Source organism: Hakea prostrata, chromosome 1, assembly GCF_041222555.1.
Source record: "Hakea prostrata isolate BN-2017 chromosome 1, UWA_Hpros_2, whole genome shotgun sequence".
Lineage (NCBI taxonomy): Eukaryota > Viridiplantae > Streptophyta > Magnoliopsida > Proteales > Proteaceae > Hakea > Hakea prostrata.
The window spans coordinates 71,555,106-71,573,731 of NC_142600.1; the positions used below are offsets into that span (position 1 = coordinate 71,555,106).

General features: G+C 38.9%; 2 protein-coding genes across 3 annotated transcripts; both read right to left on the minus strand.

Moving 5' to 3' along the window:
* Positions 1–3,416: 3,416 nt before the first annotated feature.
* LOC149029772 (uncharacterized) lies at positions 3,417–8,186 on the minus strand. The gene is made up of 5 exons (XM_089142116.1): positions 7,328–8,186; positions 4,964–7,199; positions 4,578–4,638; positions 4,258–4,481; positions 3,417–3,566 (listed from the first exon to the last, which is right to left on the minus strand). The coding sequence occupies exons 1-5, from the start codon at positions 7,440–7,442 to the stop codon at positions 3,512–3,514; spliced, it is 2,691 nt and encodes an 896-aa protein (XP_088998242.1). The 5' UTR covers positions 7,443–8,186; the 3' UTR covers positions 3,417–3,511.
* Positions 8,187–9,013: 827 nt separating this feature from the next.
* On the minus strand, positions 9,014–17,032 carry GLA1 (Folylpolyglutamate synthetase family protein). Of its 2 annotated transcripts, XM_089142117.1 has the most exons (10): positions 16,727–17,032; positions 16,466–16,563; positions 16,185–16,335; positions 14,578–14,640; positions 14,204–14,365; positions 12,516–12,704; positions 12,220–12,319; positions 11,835–11,966; positions 10,939–11,070; positions 9,018–10,079 (listed from the first exon to the last, which is right to left on the minus strand). In XM_089142117.1, exons 1-10 carry the CDS (start codon positions 17,012–17,014, stop codon positions 9,727–9,729), a joined length of 1,668 nt encoding a protein of 555 aa, XP_088998243.1. In that variant the 5' UTR covers positions 17,015–17,032; the 3' UTR covers positions 9,018–9,726. The 2 variants fall into 2 exon arrangements, with proteins under 2 accessions (XP_088998244.1, XP_088998243.1); XM_089142118.1 differs by lacking the exon at positions 11,835–11,966 and having other exon boundaries at positions 9,014–10,079.
* Positions 17,033–18,626: the final 1,594 nt, after the last annotated feature.

Sequence of the window (18,626 nt, forward strand, 5' to 3'; positions counted from 1 at the left end):
AAACCTTCCGACCATTCTCATGAGTTACATCGCAACCAAGGTAACCAACAATGGGAGGAGAGTTGATCAGAGACAAAACACTCTGTTCTCTTTGCAGGAACTCAGACCTATTGAGCTCTGCAAATTTCACGGTGAAAATCTCACCGGTGAGCTGGAAGGAGGTAGTTGCAGCGGAAAGAAAGAGAGACAGGGAAAGAAACAGAGGTAGTAGCAGCACCGGATCGTTGAAGGAGAAGAAGAAGAAAGAAAGAGAGAAAGAGAAAGAAACCGAAGACTATGTTCGTCATCTCTGCTGAAGATTTTTATCTGATAGAGCTTCAAGCCGTGAATTTGAAGTCGACTAGCATCACTGTTTTTTTTTCCTGTTTACGAGTCCAAATCAGAAAATTTAAAAAATGGAACTTTTCAAGTTTTAGCAGAAGCTGGAGACCTGGAAAGGGAGAATGAAGGAGATGAAATGAGCCGGTGATGAAAATGAGAATGAAGGCTCATGATTTGTTAAACCAGAGAACTGATTAGTTCCTTTGCCGTCTATTTTATTCTTCCGGCGAGAGTCTAACACTCAAGTGAACTTTTTCTTTAATCGTTCCCTATTCGCCTCCATTTTCAGTTACTTTCTTCCATTCTTTTTTTTTTTTCTTTTTCTTTTGGGTTAATGAGAATAGATTTTTTGAAGAATAAGTAAGGGTATAATAGTCTTTGCAAAATTATAATTAATCAAGTAATAAACATTCTAACAGAATAGGACCTATGTGTTTTTAAAACATAAAGTGGGGTGTCACCTCCCACCACCAAACCAACAAAAAAAAACCCCCCCCGGGGGCGGGGGAAAAAAAAAAAAAAGAGGGGGGGCCCCCCCCCCACCCACCCACCCCCCCCCCCAACACTACCCCCACCCCCCCCCCCCCGTGCTTTAAGGCTTTCATTTTGGGGTGCCAATGCAATTTGCTCTTTTTTTTTTTATTCCTTGCATTTGGCTCCGGGTTATTCTGGTTCAATTCGCATATCAGTTTTATTGAACCTGGATCATTTTATTTGTTAGAATTCAGGTCTTCTGCACCCAACATGTACGTGCTCTTATTCTCTCACACTCACAAAGGCCTGGCATAAAGTGGGTGGAAAGAATCGTCACACTTACCCATATGGATAAACGTTTGTATTCTCCTCACATTTTTTCATCACACGTTTAAAAAAAAAGCTCATCGAAAACCTACATCTATTATTCTTATCAAAATTAAATATAGGTCTTCCTCTTAATGTGTGACGAAAAAAATGTGAGAAGATCACAAACTTCTAGTCTAAGGATCACAACTCATTTTATTGAGTTTCGTTTCAAAAGATCAAATCAAGGCTCGACTTCAGTGTTTTAATGAGCAGTATTGTGTTGCGAACGGTCGAGATAGAGATATCAACTGAGATTTCAATCTCCGTTTCTCAAAAGTGTAAAAATATACTTTTCGAAAATAGACAGTCGAGGTCGAAATTGAGATCTCGACCGTTCGCTACAGATGCTGATGTACACATTAATTACACAGTACTCAAGCAATTCCCCCAAAATCATAGACGAACCATTTATATGGTTGCTTCAATTCAATGGGCCCGACGGTTTTGGTTTGGGTGAATTACTTAATGGGTGGTGGGGCCATGATTAGACCGCATGGAAAGGAAATGGTTACAGCTTATCTGGGCTTACTTTTGGCTTTGTGGGAAATTATTGCTTCGTCTTCTTCACAAATCACAGAACATTGATGAGCTTTCCAACCCCACAAGCAAAGTATCTTACATTGCATGTTCTTTCTTCTTAATGTGTCAGTCACCCAATTCTTCTTTTCTTTTCTTTTCTTTTTTAATTGAGATTGAGATATAAAATAAATGGTCAGGTGAAAAATCAGATCGGATTTATAAGCTGGGGAACGAAGAATCCTACAGAGACCTTGCAACATCAGTCTTCTTTTCTGCTTTTTGGGTAAATACTAAACAATAGGGATTTCTCTTTCTGTGTAGAAGTCAAATTGGTCTACGGTTCAAGAAATCATGTCAAAATTTGCCGAATTACGTCAAAATCAGCCGTATTTTATTAGAATTTGCAGTGGTTGATCCATGTGGTACCGCGATTTTAGTCTTTTCAGTCAATTCCAGGTTTTTTATAGCCTGATCAGATTGATTCCGTTCGGGAAAGGTTTGGTCCTCAACTTGTTCTCTTGTCTTCCTTGACCTTAATGTTGAGTGATTTCCCCACTATATCAATCAATATAATGTTGAGTGAAATCTGCACGTCATGAAACCTTGAATGGATTGCAGTTTGAAGAATTGGGATTGGATAGGTTGATTCAAATCAACATTTGCTTGACAGAATCCCCATTCACTGTCAATTTGGAGTGATTGATCTGGGTTAGAATGCTAGCATTCAGCCAATCTCTGGATCAATTCAGACTTCATTTGAATCAGAACTGGGCAAAATCAATTATATTTGAACCTTGATTGGATCTCCTAACTGATGATATCAACTTTCCTACAGGGAAATTCACAAAGGAACTCATCATCACCTGCAAATTACAACCATGGCAAGCTCCATATTTCAAAGAAAGAAAACAGCAGGGGAGTTTGCTAACATTCGACAGAAGATAATTCAGACTCGCCATTTCAATGGTGAAAATTGGCTGGAAGATTGAGAAACAAATGCATGGAATGGACACACAAAGGATATTCTCTGTAGGAGATAGGAGCACCAAATTTTCAACCAGAAACTGAGAGCAGAAGGCATAAGCAACAAAGGGAATGACAAGGTACTTTCAAGGTCATTCAAAACAAACAGTAATAGAGCTAGGGCTCCAAATGTAGGGGGCCAGAAACTTGGGTCTGGTACAAGAACAGTTGTTCCAACCACTGAAGAAACCCAACCACCCCAATGTTTACAATGCAGCAAATATGAAGAAGACTGATAAGAAATAAAAAAATCAACATGAGAGGCAGAGTAGTTTAGAAGATCACAAATCACGCAATATCTTTGGAAGAGATGCAACACCAGAACATAAGATAACCCAACTTTTCATCTTGATATTGACTTCAATATGATGCATTCACCTGCAAATGAAGCAATTTTATCTAAAAGGTACTTTTGATGGTGGGGATCATTTTTTGCTCCAATTCTCAAGAGATGGAATTACCTAGTCAACATGTCTATCTCAGATGCAGGAGAAGGAAAGGAGGGAAAACTAACTTAAATACAACCTCACCTTTACTACTCATTTGGAGAAAACAAAAATTACATGTGAAATACATTTCTTTACTCCTCCCCATCCCTACCCCTCCCAACCCTTTTTTACCCTGAAACGAAACAGAGAACCCACCAAATGCTCTGAGATTTACATCGTGACCAGTATTCCAAACACAAATAATCCCCCCCCCCCCCCCCCATTGAATGTCAAAAAACTGGAAACCATGAAAACATCCCTAAATTGATTCAAGACCAACAAACTAAGGTATTCAGCAGCCTACATGATATCAGTATCTACACAGCAACGCTTGGAACCCGCATGCCGAATCCATGCTTCACCTTCTCAATTCTGTCCAAAATTTAAAAATTAAAATTTTACAGATGGTAGCAGCATCAAATTGCTTCATAAGCTCAAATCACACCTAGAATGCTTAAACTAAAATGAGGTGCTTTCAACAGAAAATGTTCATACAAAAGGAAATAATTGAGATAATGATGGGCCTAGATCTACAATGAAAGAGAACTAAAAAAAATTGTTAAATAATTACACTGGGTTGGCCATGGGTTGGGAGGTGGGGTGAAGAATAGGATAAGAGGTTTTAAGTTTGGGCGTTCAGTCATATGTCAAATCAAAGGCTAATAAGGAATTAAATATTCATTAATGTAAAGGTAAAGGAGCTTGTTCTGTTGCATTCAGTTGCAGCCTTAAATGTTCGAGAGGTACATGTGGTTCTCCCGAGGCAGCACCAGGCATGAGTTTCAGGGAAGTACCTACTACTTCCACCACTCAGAATCCAATTTCTTCAAAGGTGAACCAATTAACCCATCTATTTCAGGACTCTCAATGCAATATACACAAAAATTATACAGCATGATCTTTACAATGCCCAACCTTAACACAATAACTACCATCAACATATGTGGTTGGTTGTCAAGCCCACATAAGGCAATAACATAACAACATGATAAAATAATGCCAATTAGGGATCAATAACAAATAAAGAAAATTTAACCTTATACTGGAAGGTATTGGAACTTACGTTGGGGCAAGTTTTCCAAGGCCATCAAGCTCTTCTCCAGAATCCTCATCCACAACTTTCCCAGAAACCTCAACAAGGTATGATTTATCACGAGTAGTTGGAAGTCCTCTACCAGCAAGTAAATTCAGATCTGTCTGATGAAGCTCTCTCCCATTAACAAAAACCCTAGTATTTCCACCAGCACAGTTTTTGGGCATTGGATAGTTGAATTCTGCAATAAATGGCTGAGCAACAAATAACATGCTTAGTCAATACAGTCAACATGCTTCTAAACCAAATACTAGTTAGCTACCATATGCAAATTAATTATCCAATCTTACTGGTATTATCCCAAGACAAGGCTGACCAATCACGCCCCAAAATCCAGCTCTGAAATCATACCTGTTACAGGGCAGATGAAAGAACAAAAGAACATGACTTCCCTTAAGGAAAAAGATGGTGCAACTCTAATAAGAAATTTCCAGGCAAAATGCTAATCATTTGGACAACAGTAACCTTCTAACAAAATCCTGAACATTTGCTTTATAAGGAGAAACAGGATTCCCATAGCTATCTTATAATAAGAATGCCAAGATGGCTGTTTGGAGCTTATCCATGCATAGTGTGCTACTAAGATAAGATGATTTAATGACTTCCATAACACCTATACAAGGCAAAAATGCTAAGATAAGAATTGATCTTAAGGTGCATGTGTTGGTGCGCTTACCAGTATTGTCCAGGATGAACAGGTCCAGCTAGCTTTTCAGCCTTCCTGACTAGACGATCTGGAATAGGATGTCCATTAATAAACACATGAGCTTTTCCATTCTCTGCTGTTTGATTAGATCTAGAGAAGTCCTTAAAGCTTTTCTTGATAAGGCCAGCAAAGAATGATTCGCCCCCCTTGCTGACCCTTGGTTGATATTCCTCTTTGGGTGCCTCCCCAGAGTCGTGAGACATTCCAGTATTTGGATATTCATTGAATGGAAGCTCCATCTCAGTAGCTACTGATGCATCTTTCAAAGAATCTTGTCTGAAGGTAACCTTATTCAGAACCACCTTTTCCTGATCCAAACGTTTACTCCTACTCCCCCTTTCCAATTTGCTCACCACATGATTGGAAGAAGCATTATCAGGGTACCCCCGGAGTGGTGATCCTGGAACTACAGGAGTCACATTTGCTTGTACAGGCAGCTCTGCTGGGTTCAACATGTCTCTCCTGGTAATCACACTGTCTGGGCTCTCCTCATCCTCAGAGGGACTCGAGCATGAAGAAAGCAGGTCATTCAACTTTGTGGACCCAGTGGAATCCAATCTATGATCTTCTGCTAACACAGCATGCTCAGCATCTGTAAACTTAAAGTAATCAGAATTATCATAGTCATCGGAGGAGTTCATGCTCGTCTGATGTATGTAACCATTGCGTCGAGAAAGACCTCTTGCTAACTCATTAGGTCCACTGGGGAACTCCAAAGGAGTTTGTTTGGTGTCATCAGGAACAGAAACAAACAGCCTATTGTTCTGAACTGCAATTGGGATTTCGGTGGAGCAGGCACCACACTGAACCTTCCGTTCATTCCCCTCCAGCGAAAGAAGTTTCTTAGGTAGCCGCAGCAGCTCAAAACAATTATGGCATGTTATAAATGGGGCGCCACCAGCAATGGGACGGTAATGGCGTCCATTCCTATTTGCTATCACCACCCTTTTGGGACAGTATCGATTAAAACCACCCGTATCAGAATCAAGTACACTGGCTCTTCTTGCATGGTTATGTGATTCACACGAATACACAGGAAGATTGAAGGCTCTAGGGTTATAACCCCTTGAACCAAATGGAATAGAAGTTTCAACATGAGTAAACATGGAGTTGGTTGGAACATCTGGGTACCTCCTATTACAGTACGCAGGAGGAGGGATTTGCCCAGGAACTTGCCATTGTCTGTTGTAGCAATGTGGACAAGAACAAGTAGCCTGATCAAGTAAGGAATTATGCGGATGTAGTGCCTGGGGACCAGAATCAATATCCACATAGTGTCCAGAGAAGAATGCATGAGATGGCCGTTGAGGGTAATGATGGGGAGGTTGATGAGGAACTCTCCTGGGCATCTGCGCCCGGAATGGTTCACTGTAACCTGGAATTTCATTTGGGGTATGCAATGGAGGATGGAAGTGCTGCTGCAAATCTACATGATTCATCAAAGGAATAGATTCGTGGCCCTGACTAAAATAAGGACGTCCAGGGTCGTGCTTATCTGGATTAAAAGATCCCATGGAAGCTCGACTTGGTCCTGCAAGGTTCTCTGGAAGCCAAGCACCATGACCACCATATGGATGGGAAGGAGGAGGAGGAGGAGGAGGAGGAGGAACCGGTCTCCTATCCTCAGGTACCCTTTCTTTTGGTATCCCTGCTATGTTGCAAGACCTAGTGAGTTGATCTTTCAGCTCATCCAGCTTTTTCAGAAGCTCTGCTCGATCTTGTTCAAGGTACTCAACTCTACTGGGTCCATCAAGATTGCGCTGACTCTTTATTGGCTCGCCATAACCAAAAGAGGAACCCCGGTGGTAGTTTGATGGACCTTCGTCTTCCATAATGGCTTTGGCGTCTCTGCGAAATGGCATAGGCCCTTCCCTCTCACTATTTCGCTTCCCAGAAATTTGCTCGGGTCCCCATGACCTGCTAGCACTTGTAGTTTGAGCTTTGGGTAGACCAACTTCTTTCCCCATCTGGGTTTTAGCCAATTCGTCCCTTTTCAAGTTCATCTCTTGATGATTCACCACGACCCAGTCCTCTGCTGGAGCTTTGGAAGGATACCTATAGGTTGGTTCTTTTCCCACCACAGTATCACTCAAAGTGGTAGCTCCTTCGTCAGAAAATCGCTCTGGTTTACTGAAATCGCCTCTAGCTTCGATCCTTTCCTCCTCAGATTTTTCCGATGCTTCAGGGGCGGAAGTTTGGTTCTTTGCTGTGTTGGAGAAAACCAGAATATTAGTCTTAAATTTCTAAAAACAGAAAAAGGTGCAAAAGAGAACCAAACACAACAGGAAAAAGGAGGAATACAAAGAGAAAAAGGGAAAAGTGATGATTACCCACCTCGAAGAACAGCACCACATCCACCACATTGGTAGACAGTGTAATCAGGTAGCTCCGGCAGTAGATTCTCACACTTTGGGCAACGAACCACCCGAAAATTAGTTCCTTCCGCCATGTCCAATAATCCGGAGGAAGAGAAACAGAGTAGACAACGTAGCAGAACCGCTATGGGTGCTTGACGAACAGTAGCTTCCTAGAAATCCAACATTCGTTTACGGGGAGAAAACCCAACACAGAAACGATTCCACCAGTGCAGTTCACCCCTTTTTTTGGTTTCATGTCCCCTTCCCCGGATTGAAGAAAGAAGAACACGACATTCTACAGGAACCATAAATGGAAAAGAATAAACCAGAGAAGATTAAACCAAGCCTCGTTTTGGGATACTCTGGTGAGAAGTTAGAACCCAGATGCCAGAGAGTTCTGTTCTGGAAGCTGAGTAAAAGCTAATGCGGTACCATGTAGCAGTACCAATCTACAAACAGGACTAAAACACGTGTTGATCTTTTCTATTTCTTTGTCCTCTGTATACTCATTTCATGGCCAGATGAACGTTGCTCAAAGATACCCATTTCCTTGAAAACTCTTTTCTATTCACATTAGCCTCGTTTAAAGCAACCAAAGCAGAAGCCCTCTTTTTTTCTTTTTCAGTTTTTTTCTTTCTTCTTCACCTTCCCTTGTTTTCTTTCTTTCTGGTAAACACCTTCCCTTGTTTTCTTTTTTTCTGGTGAACACCGTCCTTTGTTCAATGGTTCTGGTGCGTGAGAAAGAGACGTTACAGACTTACCGTAATTGTTAGTAAATAACAACAAATGCAAAGAAGCTTTTGGGAGCCTGAGTGCGAATTTCCTAGGATGGGTTGGAAAAAATTAAAGTCTGACTTTGGTTTGGAGTGCGTTCAGTAGGACCATCATAGCCTCCACAAGCCCCAATCCCAACGTTCAATTATGATCTTAGATGTGGAAAGGTAAAGACAAATAAAAGCTGAGAAAGCAAAAGGGAAACACTTTAAAGACAATCCTTTCTGCGCGATGGGTTCATGATTTGGCGCGAATTGTTCATCTGTCTTGACTCGGGAAGTCGAATGGTATGAGAGAACTTTGTAAGTGGGTTAAAGAAGGAAACAAACCCTTCAAAAATGGTTCGATTATCTAAAATTTTTTTAGCCAGCAAGTTTATATTCTCCATTTATGTGATTAAGAAGCTTGAGATAAACATATTATTTTTTCGTGATTCAAAGTCAAGATTTAAGATATATCAACAATATAATCATGTGAGTTCTAAATTTTCCTCTCAAGTAGGCAGAACCGCAGAAGATCAAATTGTCGTGCCGTGGAAATCCAAAAAATGAAAAATCACACTTTCGTCAAAGGAGAGAGAATGTCTGGTGAGCCCAAATTAAAAAAATAAGAGAGAGAAAATGTCCGGTGGAAAGATATGTGGGCTCCAGTGGTCCAGTTGTAGCCCACGAAAACATGAAACGGAAAGTAAAATACTGAAATTTTTTGCTTTTTGACTTTATTACCCGTCGCATCCCAAAAGTAATACCTGATTTAAGCTTTAAAAAATTAATTAGTAGCAATTAAAGACGAGAAACGAGGTCCTACTGATATGTAAACCGGTTTAAATCAACTTAATCTCTCCGTAATATGCTTTTTGAGTCCATCCACCGGTTCAATGTGTGTGAAAGTGAAACCCAAATGATATCAAGAATCATTTATGATAAGGAAATTAAAGCTGCAACCCTCCTTAACTAAACTCTCTCAGAACAAAATTGATTCATTAATCAGGACTCATCAGATTTCCAAATTCGGAAACAGCATTTGGAGTGACAAAAGAAAAGCCATCATTTGGCAGTTCTGATTTCACAAAGTCCTCAAGAAGGAAGTGAGTGAAAATGATCAGCTTTTTACCTTTTGACTGGGTCAAAAATGATTCACTCTACATTGGTTATATCAAATCATAGACTCATAAGGATCCATAGGTTGTGGGCCCAACATTTTTTAGGTTCCAAGTGGGCCCAGGTCTTGCCATATTAAAATCTCTCTCTGATTATATTACTGGCTTTCCATATTATAAGATAGAGCACATAAGACATGGATTGTGACCTTGTGGTGTGTTTGGGAACCAAGACTTACATGATTCCCCCAGATATTAGTTTCTGTTTTGCACTTTATTCCATACTTAATGAATTGGTTTAGTGGGCATCAGAATCTAACCTTTATTAGGTCTCTGAAGTTTCCCCTGCCCACTTTGTGAGGTAAATTAAAAATTCAAAAAGTAAATCAGTACAAGTCATAAAGACTCATAACCATGAACTGAAAATACATTCTCAGTTTTTTCTTCTGATCAAATTGTAGCAATGCCTAAGCTCATCATCAAATAATAAATACAAAATAATTTTACCTGCGAAGAGACGATAATATTGAAGATACGACATGCAAAGAGCCTGTAGCTACTATGACACCTGATTGATCCCCTGTTCTCATTTGCAGAATCCTACTTGCTGCTTTCATGGAATCCTCTACTGAATTAACAACAGCTATTACAGGTTCATGTTGCAATGACCCTAAAGAGCAACCAGTTTGGTCTTCAAGATACTTCATGTAGTCTCTACTTCCAATGTCCACAAAGCCGGAACCCAATTCCATGGAAGCCTGAATCCAGGCATCCTTCAACAAGGAAGCAGGTGTCGTTCGAGATCCAGCCCCGGCAATGGTTACCTCAGTTAAGACTACTACTTTAGGTTGTACAGCTGAAATCGAAAATTTTCTCAATTCAGTAAATTAACTAAAAGAACATGCACATGTATACAGAACTACCCTGAATTACAGTTACATGAACACAGGCACAGCATGTCATCAATAAGATGATAACATAAATGTAATGTTGATAAAGACAGTCAAATAGTTACCCCACCACAAAAGAGTACCTGCACCTAAAACTATCTTAAATATTCTTCAGAAATTTTGTGTGGGGTCAGAGTTGCCACAACCACAAGTTCTTCCTCCAAACTCAAAAGAATATCAGAGTCAAGATTCACAATCACAAATAAATGGGCCCTACCAAGGAGATTAGCAATCAAAGACAAATTATCATTACGGTTGGCTCATTTGGGAGTGGAGAGGTTGGTAGGAAGCAACAGATCAATGCGTCCTACCCCTCCTTTTCCCCTTACTGGCATCACAAGAACAATTGTCGTTGTTCTATGTCAATTCACTAAGTAATTAAGACTACATAGATCTCTAGGGGTTATTGTTGGGTCCCTAATCCATGTGTAAAAGCATATTTACACATTCTTGCATAAAGGCAGTTGCACATAATCAATACTATCCCCATATGAACTCTCACATGAAGTCTTCTATTTTTCTCAGTGATGTGTTCCCTTTCTTTTCTTTCACTTTATTTAATTTATATCTTTCCGCTTTACATTCCCCAACATTCTTATGGCAGAAGACTGAAGACCAGCCAGCCAAACCAGGGAATGGGAGCAAATGAAATGTAAAACACATCCTGGGAATTTTGCTCGGCCCTAAAGAAAACATTCTTAGCAGCATCTTAAGACTGTCAATAGAATAAAATATACAGAAAAGAAAGAAATCTGGATGCCGTACCTGAAAGAAGTTCTCTTGCAAAAGCCAGGTGGTCTTTGTCACTTGCCATTGCCACCACAAGAGCCCGTGGTACATGTGGATGTGTCATAAGAATCGTGTCTGCTAAAGCTTTGGCAGAATCTTTAGTGTGAGCTGGAAAGTTTTAAAGAAATCAATCAGCACTAGCACTGACTGCAACTTCCTAGACCATAAGTACCAACGAGATAGCATCCATCAAAGAAGTTAAACCTAGAAGTTCAGGATTATACCCAGCCATTATTGTCAGTATCAGTATACAGAATTCCTTCCGTATTTCAAAAACCTAAGCTAGGACGGGGAGCCAATCTTGTTAAGTTACTAGCCCAAACATACTGTAGAAGGCTGAACTAATGAACCGAATGACATAATGAAACCTCAGGTCAATAACATCAAAATATATGAAAAAGAATACTAATATCAGGTCTGATTTGATACCTAAGTAAACGAGGTAGGTAGTTCAACCAACCAGCTTGATTTTGAACCCAGTTCTGCTATATAGTCAGGTCTGGCCTAAAAGGTTCTTTTATCCACTTCACCCTGCCTCTCCCACTCTCCCTCCAAACCCAGAAAACAACAAAAACAAAATAAAATAAAATAAAATAAAAAACGGATGGAAAATCCATTCTAAGAATTCAAAAGAATGAAAACAGTAAAGTTATGATAAGCAGAAATCCCTTTCTAAGAATCAAATGAAGGAAAACACAAAAGGTCTGATCATCTACTCAGGTCAATCGTGAACCTCAAACTGTACCTAAGATGAGGATAGTAACATGCAGAGAGGACAAGTGAGTCATTGTAGTAACACAAGATGAACTCAAAAGGTTCAGATTTAAGACAACAGAAATTTTAACAAGGCAGCAAAGATTAGATCAGAAGACCTCCATCAAGTAGTATTGTTAGCCCAGGTAATCCAACAGCTTCTGACTCCTCGGATGTTAGAAATTGGCTTCTTCCTAGCAAATATGTACGCTCTAAACCAGCCTGAATCGATCCATCAGACAATGCCCAACCTAACTTATCAAAGCATACATCAGAAACAGGATGATAATGCTAAGTTGATAGCAAAAAGTACGCTGAATAACTGCAGATATTAAACAAAATTGACTTATAAAGTGGGGGGAAATCTGCTAGTTCACAATTCAAGCAATAAGTTTTCTTGTTTTCTGTTGTTTTGGTAACAAATGGATTCAATTTCTGAGGACCCAACAGTTCTACTATAGATTACTTTCTGCTGAAATTGTGAATAAAGAAACATGTGCGTACCTTGACCACGTAGACAAAGTGCAGTACAGGTGGCAGTTACAGCATTTTGAAGCTGGTGATGCCCCAGCATGTGCAGTTTGACATCAAATAATTCAGCAAACTGCAGGTAAAAATTTCATTCCATATAAAAGAACAGTTTTAACAAAATGTAAGTAGAAATTTATTAAATGATCTTAAAGAAAAGTAGAAAATGCCCACTTATATCAACCAACATAAGAAGGCTTAGTGACCTCAATGGTAAATGATTCAACTATCCTTCAAAGCCTACGCTATTAATGGAACAATCAAGTGCATACCAAATGCATGTCCTTAATATTAATGACAACGTCACATAGCTGGCAAGGTCTTCCTTTGTGTGTACAAATGCCTCCAATCGTGCTTCTATTTCCAGCATCAGATGCAGATACAACAGGAGAACTCATCAAAGATGCTTTATCCCGAAAAATGCGCTCAATATAAGGAATAAATGGCCCACCCAAAACTACCTGTTTAGTTTTTAAAATCTAAGAGTCAACATAAAATATTGGAAGGAAACAAGAGATAAATATTAAGCATGATTCTGTTAAATGCTTAACTTCTTAGCAGGAGAAGAGGTGATGCATTGAATGAAAGATAGAACTCAGAGGCCCCAACACCCCACAAAAAAAGGGGGGAAATTCGCAGGCAATAAACATGACATACATAATATATAAACTGGGTTAGCTAAAGGGTCAAAAAATAGCAGTAGAAAGAAATTGGATGATTAAATCATCCATTAGTAAATCCCCCTTTGCTGGAGCATTCCAATATGTCTAATCATTTGAAGATGGTAAATATCAATTCATGAATCTTTCTCATCAAAACAACCCTTTCAGCTCACCATAGACAATGTGACTGGCACAAATATGCCGTCTCCCTTTATCTGTGTTCCAGTGTATAGATACGCTGTCACTAGACTCATGTTACAACAAAAGAAGTATAACAGATTTCTATAATAAAATTTCCCCTATCCAAACAGCATGCATGTATGCTAGAATGTTGAACTCTCTGAATGGGAAAATGTACTCCTCCCCCCCCCCCCCCCAAAAAAAATCCCTCCCACAACCAAAAAAATAATGATAATAATAAGTAAAGAAGTAAAGTTACTCCACCGTTATTCTCACTTCTATCAAAAGAAAGATAAAGAAGAAAATGAAACTGTCTAGTCCCCATTAGTCCTGAGAGAAATTAACAGATTACAATCAATTGGATTCAATCTTTCAAATATTCCATGCCTTCAGCTTTATAATCCAAATCTGATCATCGAACTACTCAGGTAAAAGTCTAAATAACTCTTTCACATTGCACAAACTCAGCTTGAAAAATAAATATGATTAAGTCCAAATAACTCTTTCACATTGCACAAACTCAGCTTGAAAACAAATAAAATTAAGGGAGGGGGGAAAAAGGAACAACAACAAGGCATGGTTGTAAGGAAGAGCTAAAGTAATCATATGATTAAATACACACAACGATACTAAGTCAACATCAGTGTAACCAAGGGATTCACAGATTTCCAAATTTTCAATCTTTGGATATAGAGCTGAAAGGCCTGTAGAAGATCTCCATATCAGTAAATGGGTGTAAACATCCAGTCTGTAGCTTTGTGTAGGACCAACAAAAGAAATTGTTTGAAGTCAAATTAGTCGGTAGCAGAGCTGCCCATCATCATCCATGAGGTGCATATTGAACAAGGATTCTTTTTCCTGGATTGTACCCTTTACACGCACAAGCATCTTTGCTCTTTTCACCTGGCTGTAACTCACAGGCAAGGCAAACAAGAAAGAAAGGCACAGAGAGAGAGAGAGAGAGAGAGAGAGAGGTACTGAAATCATAAATTCAACTCTCAGCTACTGCAAGTGTCACAATGACATTTTCGCCAAGTTATTTTGGACTTATAAACACAACTAGAATAAAACTTCATTCAAATCTGTAGAAAGAAAATCAAAAGTGGAAAATACATAACTGGGCGCCCATGTTTAATGATCCCCGACTTTGCGACCGCAATGCTTTCTATTGAGCCCCCAAGCGCAGCCAAGTGCTCCTCACCTACTGTTGTTATTACTGATGTGGCAAGTCCCAAGCTGCTGATAACATTTGTAGCATCTCGTGCTCCACCCAGTCCAGCCTATTCATGGAAAGTAGGTAGTGTAAGATCAAAGTTTAATGCTCATCCTGTCAAGGCTGATTATGTAATTGTTTTCCCAAAAATATTAGATCAAGAAATATATCCAAATGTGCCATGTCATTGACATGTTAGAGCTAGGTGTCTGATAACAGATCTATATGATTTCCCACTTCTTTATGATGCAACAAGAAAAGAAAGACAAAGCACTTAACCTCCACAACTGCAATATCAACTTTCTCCTGAGCAAATAGAGCAAATGCCATGGCTGTAAGAACCTGCAAGTTTTCTCATATGTAACCATAATTGAAGTGATAAAAGTGTGACACTTACAACATATGCATGAATGCAGAAACTGTATATGAAAGAGAGACCACATCTATCAAAGCATTTATATCATTTTCACCTAGATGAGAACAACTTTTTTTTTCCCCTGAAATTCAGGCAGAGTTTTCAATAGAAGGGCATACCCATTGCATAGAGGAGTCGGGATCCTCTGGACCTCTAACCTCGAGGGTAGCCCCTCGACCACTTCAAGGGCCCACCTCTAAACACTGACAAGGTGGAACCCCCCCCCCCCCAAAAAAAAAAAATTTGTATGGTGGTGGGGTTCAGGGTAGGGTTATCCTCTACCCCCGAGGGTGGAAGAACCAGACTCTGCACTGAACTCCATCACTGCAGGGTTTGGGGATAATGCACCTGCCTTACCCCTACTTTCACAGAGAAGCTGTTCCAAACAAGAAACCACATAACCACTTGGACACCATGAAGCAATTTGAACCATTGCACCCCTGACCACTGTGCAGAGTTTGAATATCTGAGAATAATTCAAGTGAAAAGAAAATCCTCTAGTTCATTCCTTCTGTTATCTTTGTTTCCTTTTTTCTTGCATCTGTAGTTTTCCAATATCTTCTCTATTTATTCCATTTTATTTCTTTACATTTATCCTTGAACTGGGGAAGCAATCTAAATACTCATTAGTTCAAGAAAATTTAAATTTGCATCTCACAGGATACACCCCCCCCCCCCCCCCCCCAAAAAAAAAAAAGAATGAGAAAATATGTTTTTTGACAATGAAAATAATGCTGAATGAAGCAATTAACATATGCTTGGTTACTTGAATCCACTACATTTGTTCACAAACATAAGCTCTCAAGTTGGTCCAGAAATATCCCTTAATGTTTTGTGCAACTCCTCTGCTTGTCAATGCAAACTCAAAGGTACTAACCAATCTTCAAGGTGATGATATGTTACTGCCAAATAAAGGATCCCATTCCCTTCTTCCAACAAAGTCCCATTTTTACAAATGGAAAATATACAGATGAACATTGCCATAACTGAGCAACCTTATCCTCATTGTCAAACCGTTGTTAATGCTCTAAATGGGCAGTCTCAATCCCTTGATTGGGCTAGTTACAGTCTGTTTGAGGAAATACTCAAGCTAGGAGTTCATTGTACTGATTTAAGCTTTCACTTTGTTGATAGGTCCAATAATGTCCAGGTCGATTACTTGGCCAGATTTGCAAGAACTTTTTCTCTGTTTTGGGTTTGGAGATCAGTCCCACCTTTGTTCATTGTAGATAATTCATACTTGTCATCCAGAAGTTTGTTTTTTTGACCAAAAAAGGGAAACAGTTGTATTGAATTGTCAAAGTCATCTTTAACCAACAGAAGCAAATCCAATGGAACACTTGAGACCAGCCCTCCTCTCTATCCCAGTGAAATTGGAAATCTGTATTGTTTTGAATGAAGTTTGAAAAAAAAAAAAAAAAAAAAAAAAGGAAGGTCGTATGTAGAGTTTTCCTTCTGCAATAATATGTACCTCAAAATGACTGAGAGAGCCATTTTCAAGTTCTATTGACTTATCAAAAATGGGCTTAGTGCGACAAAAAAGATCATTCAACTTCTTTGCTGGAACCGGGTCTCCTTCTCTTCCCAACGACATCCGTTCCCTGATGCTCCAAAGATGTGGACTGGAGAGATTAAATAAAACCAAAAAAAAAAAAGGTTCTGTCATCACAAATTTTTTTCTCAGCCCCTTTAAGATAAAACGTAGTTGACTATTACAGTCCCATCGAAAAGGTAAGCATAACTATAACGCACCTAGTGTAGCAACCAACAGAGTACCCGCCTTCCCGTAAAATATTGGAGAGAAAAGCCGCTGTTGATCCCTTTCCCTTAGTCCCAGCGATGTGTACAGCCTACAATTACTGTCATACTTGTTAATTTCATAACATAAGTGATCAGGGTTTAGAGAAATAGAAAAAAATTTGCTCTTTTGATCGAAAAGCTACAACAGTTGCAATGGATAGAGAAGACATGGCGAGAAAACAAACAAAAGACAGACGATATGAAAGCCCAAACCTTGAAACTGAAATGAGGATTCCCAAGCCTTTCCATCAAGCGGTTCATTCTGCCAAGATCAAAACCCTCATTTGAATCCGTTCCTGCACCTTTGGGCACCTCCAGTTTCTCGTAATTTTTCAGTCTGTCTAAGTAATCTAAGAATTCTGCAATTTCAGTATCCTCCGAGTACGTAGAGAGTCCTCTTTGAAACCCTATTAAGTCCCTTCGAAATCCACCAGTTGCAGACATTATGGCTTTGATTCTCGATAAACTAGTGCAACGTTGAAGAACACTCCAAAGCTTCATCCTTTTGATTTCTGGTTACTGTGGGAGACAGGCAATGGCATGTAGCCGAGGGCACACGGCGAACCGAGAGATGTTAAACCCAACCGGAGCTTGGAACTTCTAAATTGGACCAGACCGGGCTTGTTGACTGGAGACCGGACTTCAAAATTGTCAATACCATCAAGGGAATGAATTTTTTTTTTTTTTTTTCAGTCACCATTAGATGTTTGCCACATCATCAGGCTTTTTAAATCCAAAGGGGCATAAGAGTAAATAAAAAAATGTTATTTTACTTTCTTTTTTAAAAATTTTTAAAATTTATAAACAATACAAGTTATTTGCTCGTAAAAATTTGCTAGTACATTATAAGTACAACTACATTGATATTATTAATCATCTAATAGTCTATGCACGGTGTTTTGGTCAAAATTATTGATGCGACTTAAAATCATCAAGTCATTAGAAGCCTACAAAACAAGCGTCAAACGTGGACCGACTTGGTGCTCAGGAAGCCACCTTTGATAATGAAGTCAATAAATACACTATCAAAAAGCCTTGACAAATTGTAGAGCTCAATTGAAAGATTGAATAAAGGGAAACCATTTAGTTACATTTTATTTATGTATCATTTGATTTATATAGGGTATACCTCTTATTTATGACTACAGGATCGCTTCACAAGTTTATTATTTAGTCATTCGTATGTAGGGTTTAATTGCCTTAATCTGAGCTAGTTGGGGTTTCTATATGGGGCACGATTTTTTATCCGGACCTTGGTTGGATCACTTTTCTTTTTATAACTGTCTAATTTATTGAAGCTCAACACATTTATGGGTTAACCTTTAAGACTGGTCCCGACCGGAGCAATTGAACAGACCGTTATTTGACTCAATTAGTTATTATTTATACTTATCGATTACTATTGTATCAAGAAGTCAAACTCCTGCTCTATAATATGTAGGAGTTGTTCTTTTCTTTTTGATGATAAAAGAGATGTAGGAGCCTATATGTGAGTGATTCCTACACCTAGGTATATATATCCTATCTGAAAATGAAAGCTCTCCCCACCCTTAAAAAAGAAAATTTGGAATCTCCAAATTGGCTCATTTTGCTTTTTTAACTCTTTGGCATTTATTTGGTGGTAATTGCCTCTTATCAAAAGAAAAAGTTTTGTGGTAAATATTAATCTTGGCTCCTATGCCTATACAGAGAAAAAGTTTTTCAATTTACAGCACTAGATTCATGACACATGTTTAATTTAAAAATAAAAATCTTTAAATTGAGTTAGGGAGAGAGAAGATTCGGATTCTGCATTTTTTTTTTTTAAGTTATCCAAGTACATCAAGGGTCCAAACTGGTAAATCTCTGCACAAACTTATTATATTAAATATATATTCTCTACCCACATGGGTATAGACATGGGTATAGGATCCATATCCAATTGATATGGAAATGTATTCCAACATGTACTCATTTAGATAGAGGATTTTAATTCAATCATGTAATCTATTCACTCATCACCTCCCCTATAAAGATAAGGATGTTTTATATACATTTGATAAGGAGGTTTTAACTTTCTTTCCCTACTCAATATATATATAAACTTATCTCGTATTCTCGTTCATTTTCAACA

Coding starts and splice junctions, on each gene's coding strand:
- LOC149029772 (XM_089142116.1), bottom strand. CDS start 7,442: ATGGCGGAAGGAACTAATTTTCGGGTGGTTCGTTGCCCAAAGTGTGAG. Junction 4,639..4,963: donor GTTCATCCTGGACAATACTG/GTAAGCGCACCA, acceptor GCCCTGTAACAG/GTATGATTTCAGAGCTGGAT. Junction 3,567..4,257: donor CTTGGAAAACTTGCCCCAAC/GTAAGTTCCAAT, acceptor AATTTTGGACAG/AATTGAGAAGGTGAAGCATG.
- GLA1 (XM_089142117.1), bottom strand. CDS start 17,014: ATGAAGCTTTGGAGTGTTCTTCAACGTTGCACTAGTTTATCGAGAATC. Junction 14,641..16,184: donor GCTCTCTCAGTCATTTTGAG/GTACATATTATT, acceptor GAAAACTTGCAG/GTTCTTACAGCCATGGCATT. Junction 11,071..11,834: donor AACAATACTACTTGATGGAG/GTCTTCTGATCT, acceptor AAAACTTTCCAG/CTCACACTAAAGATTCTGCC.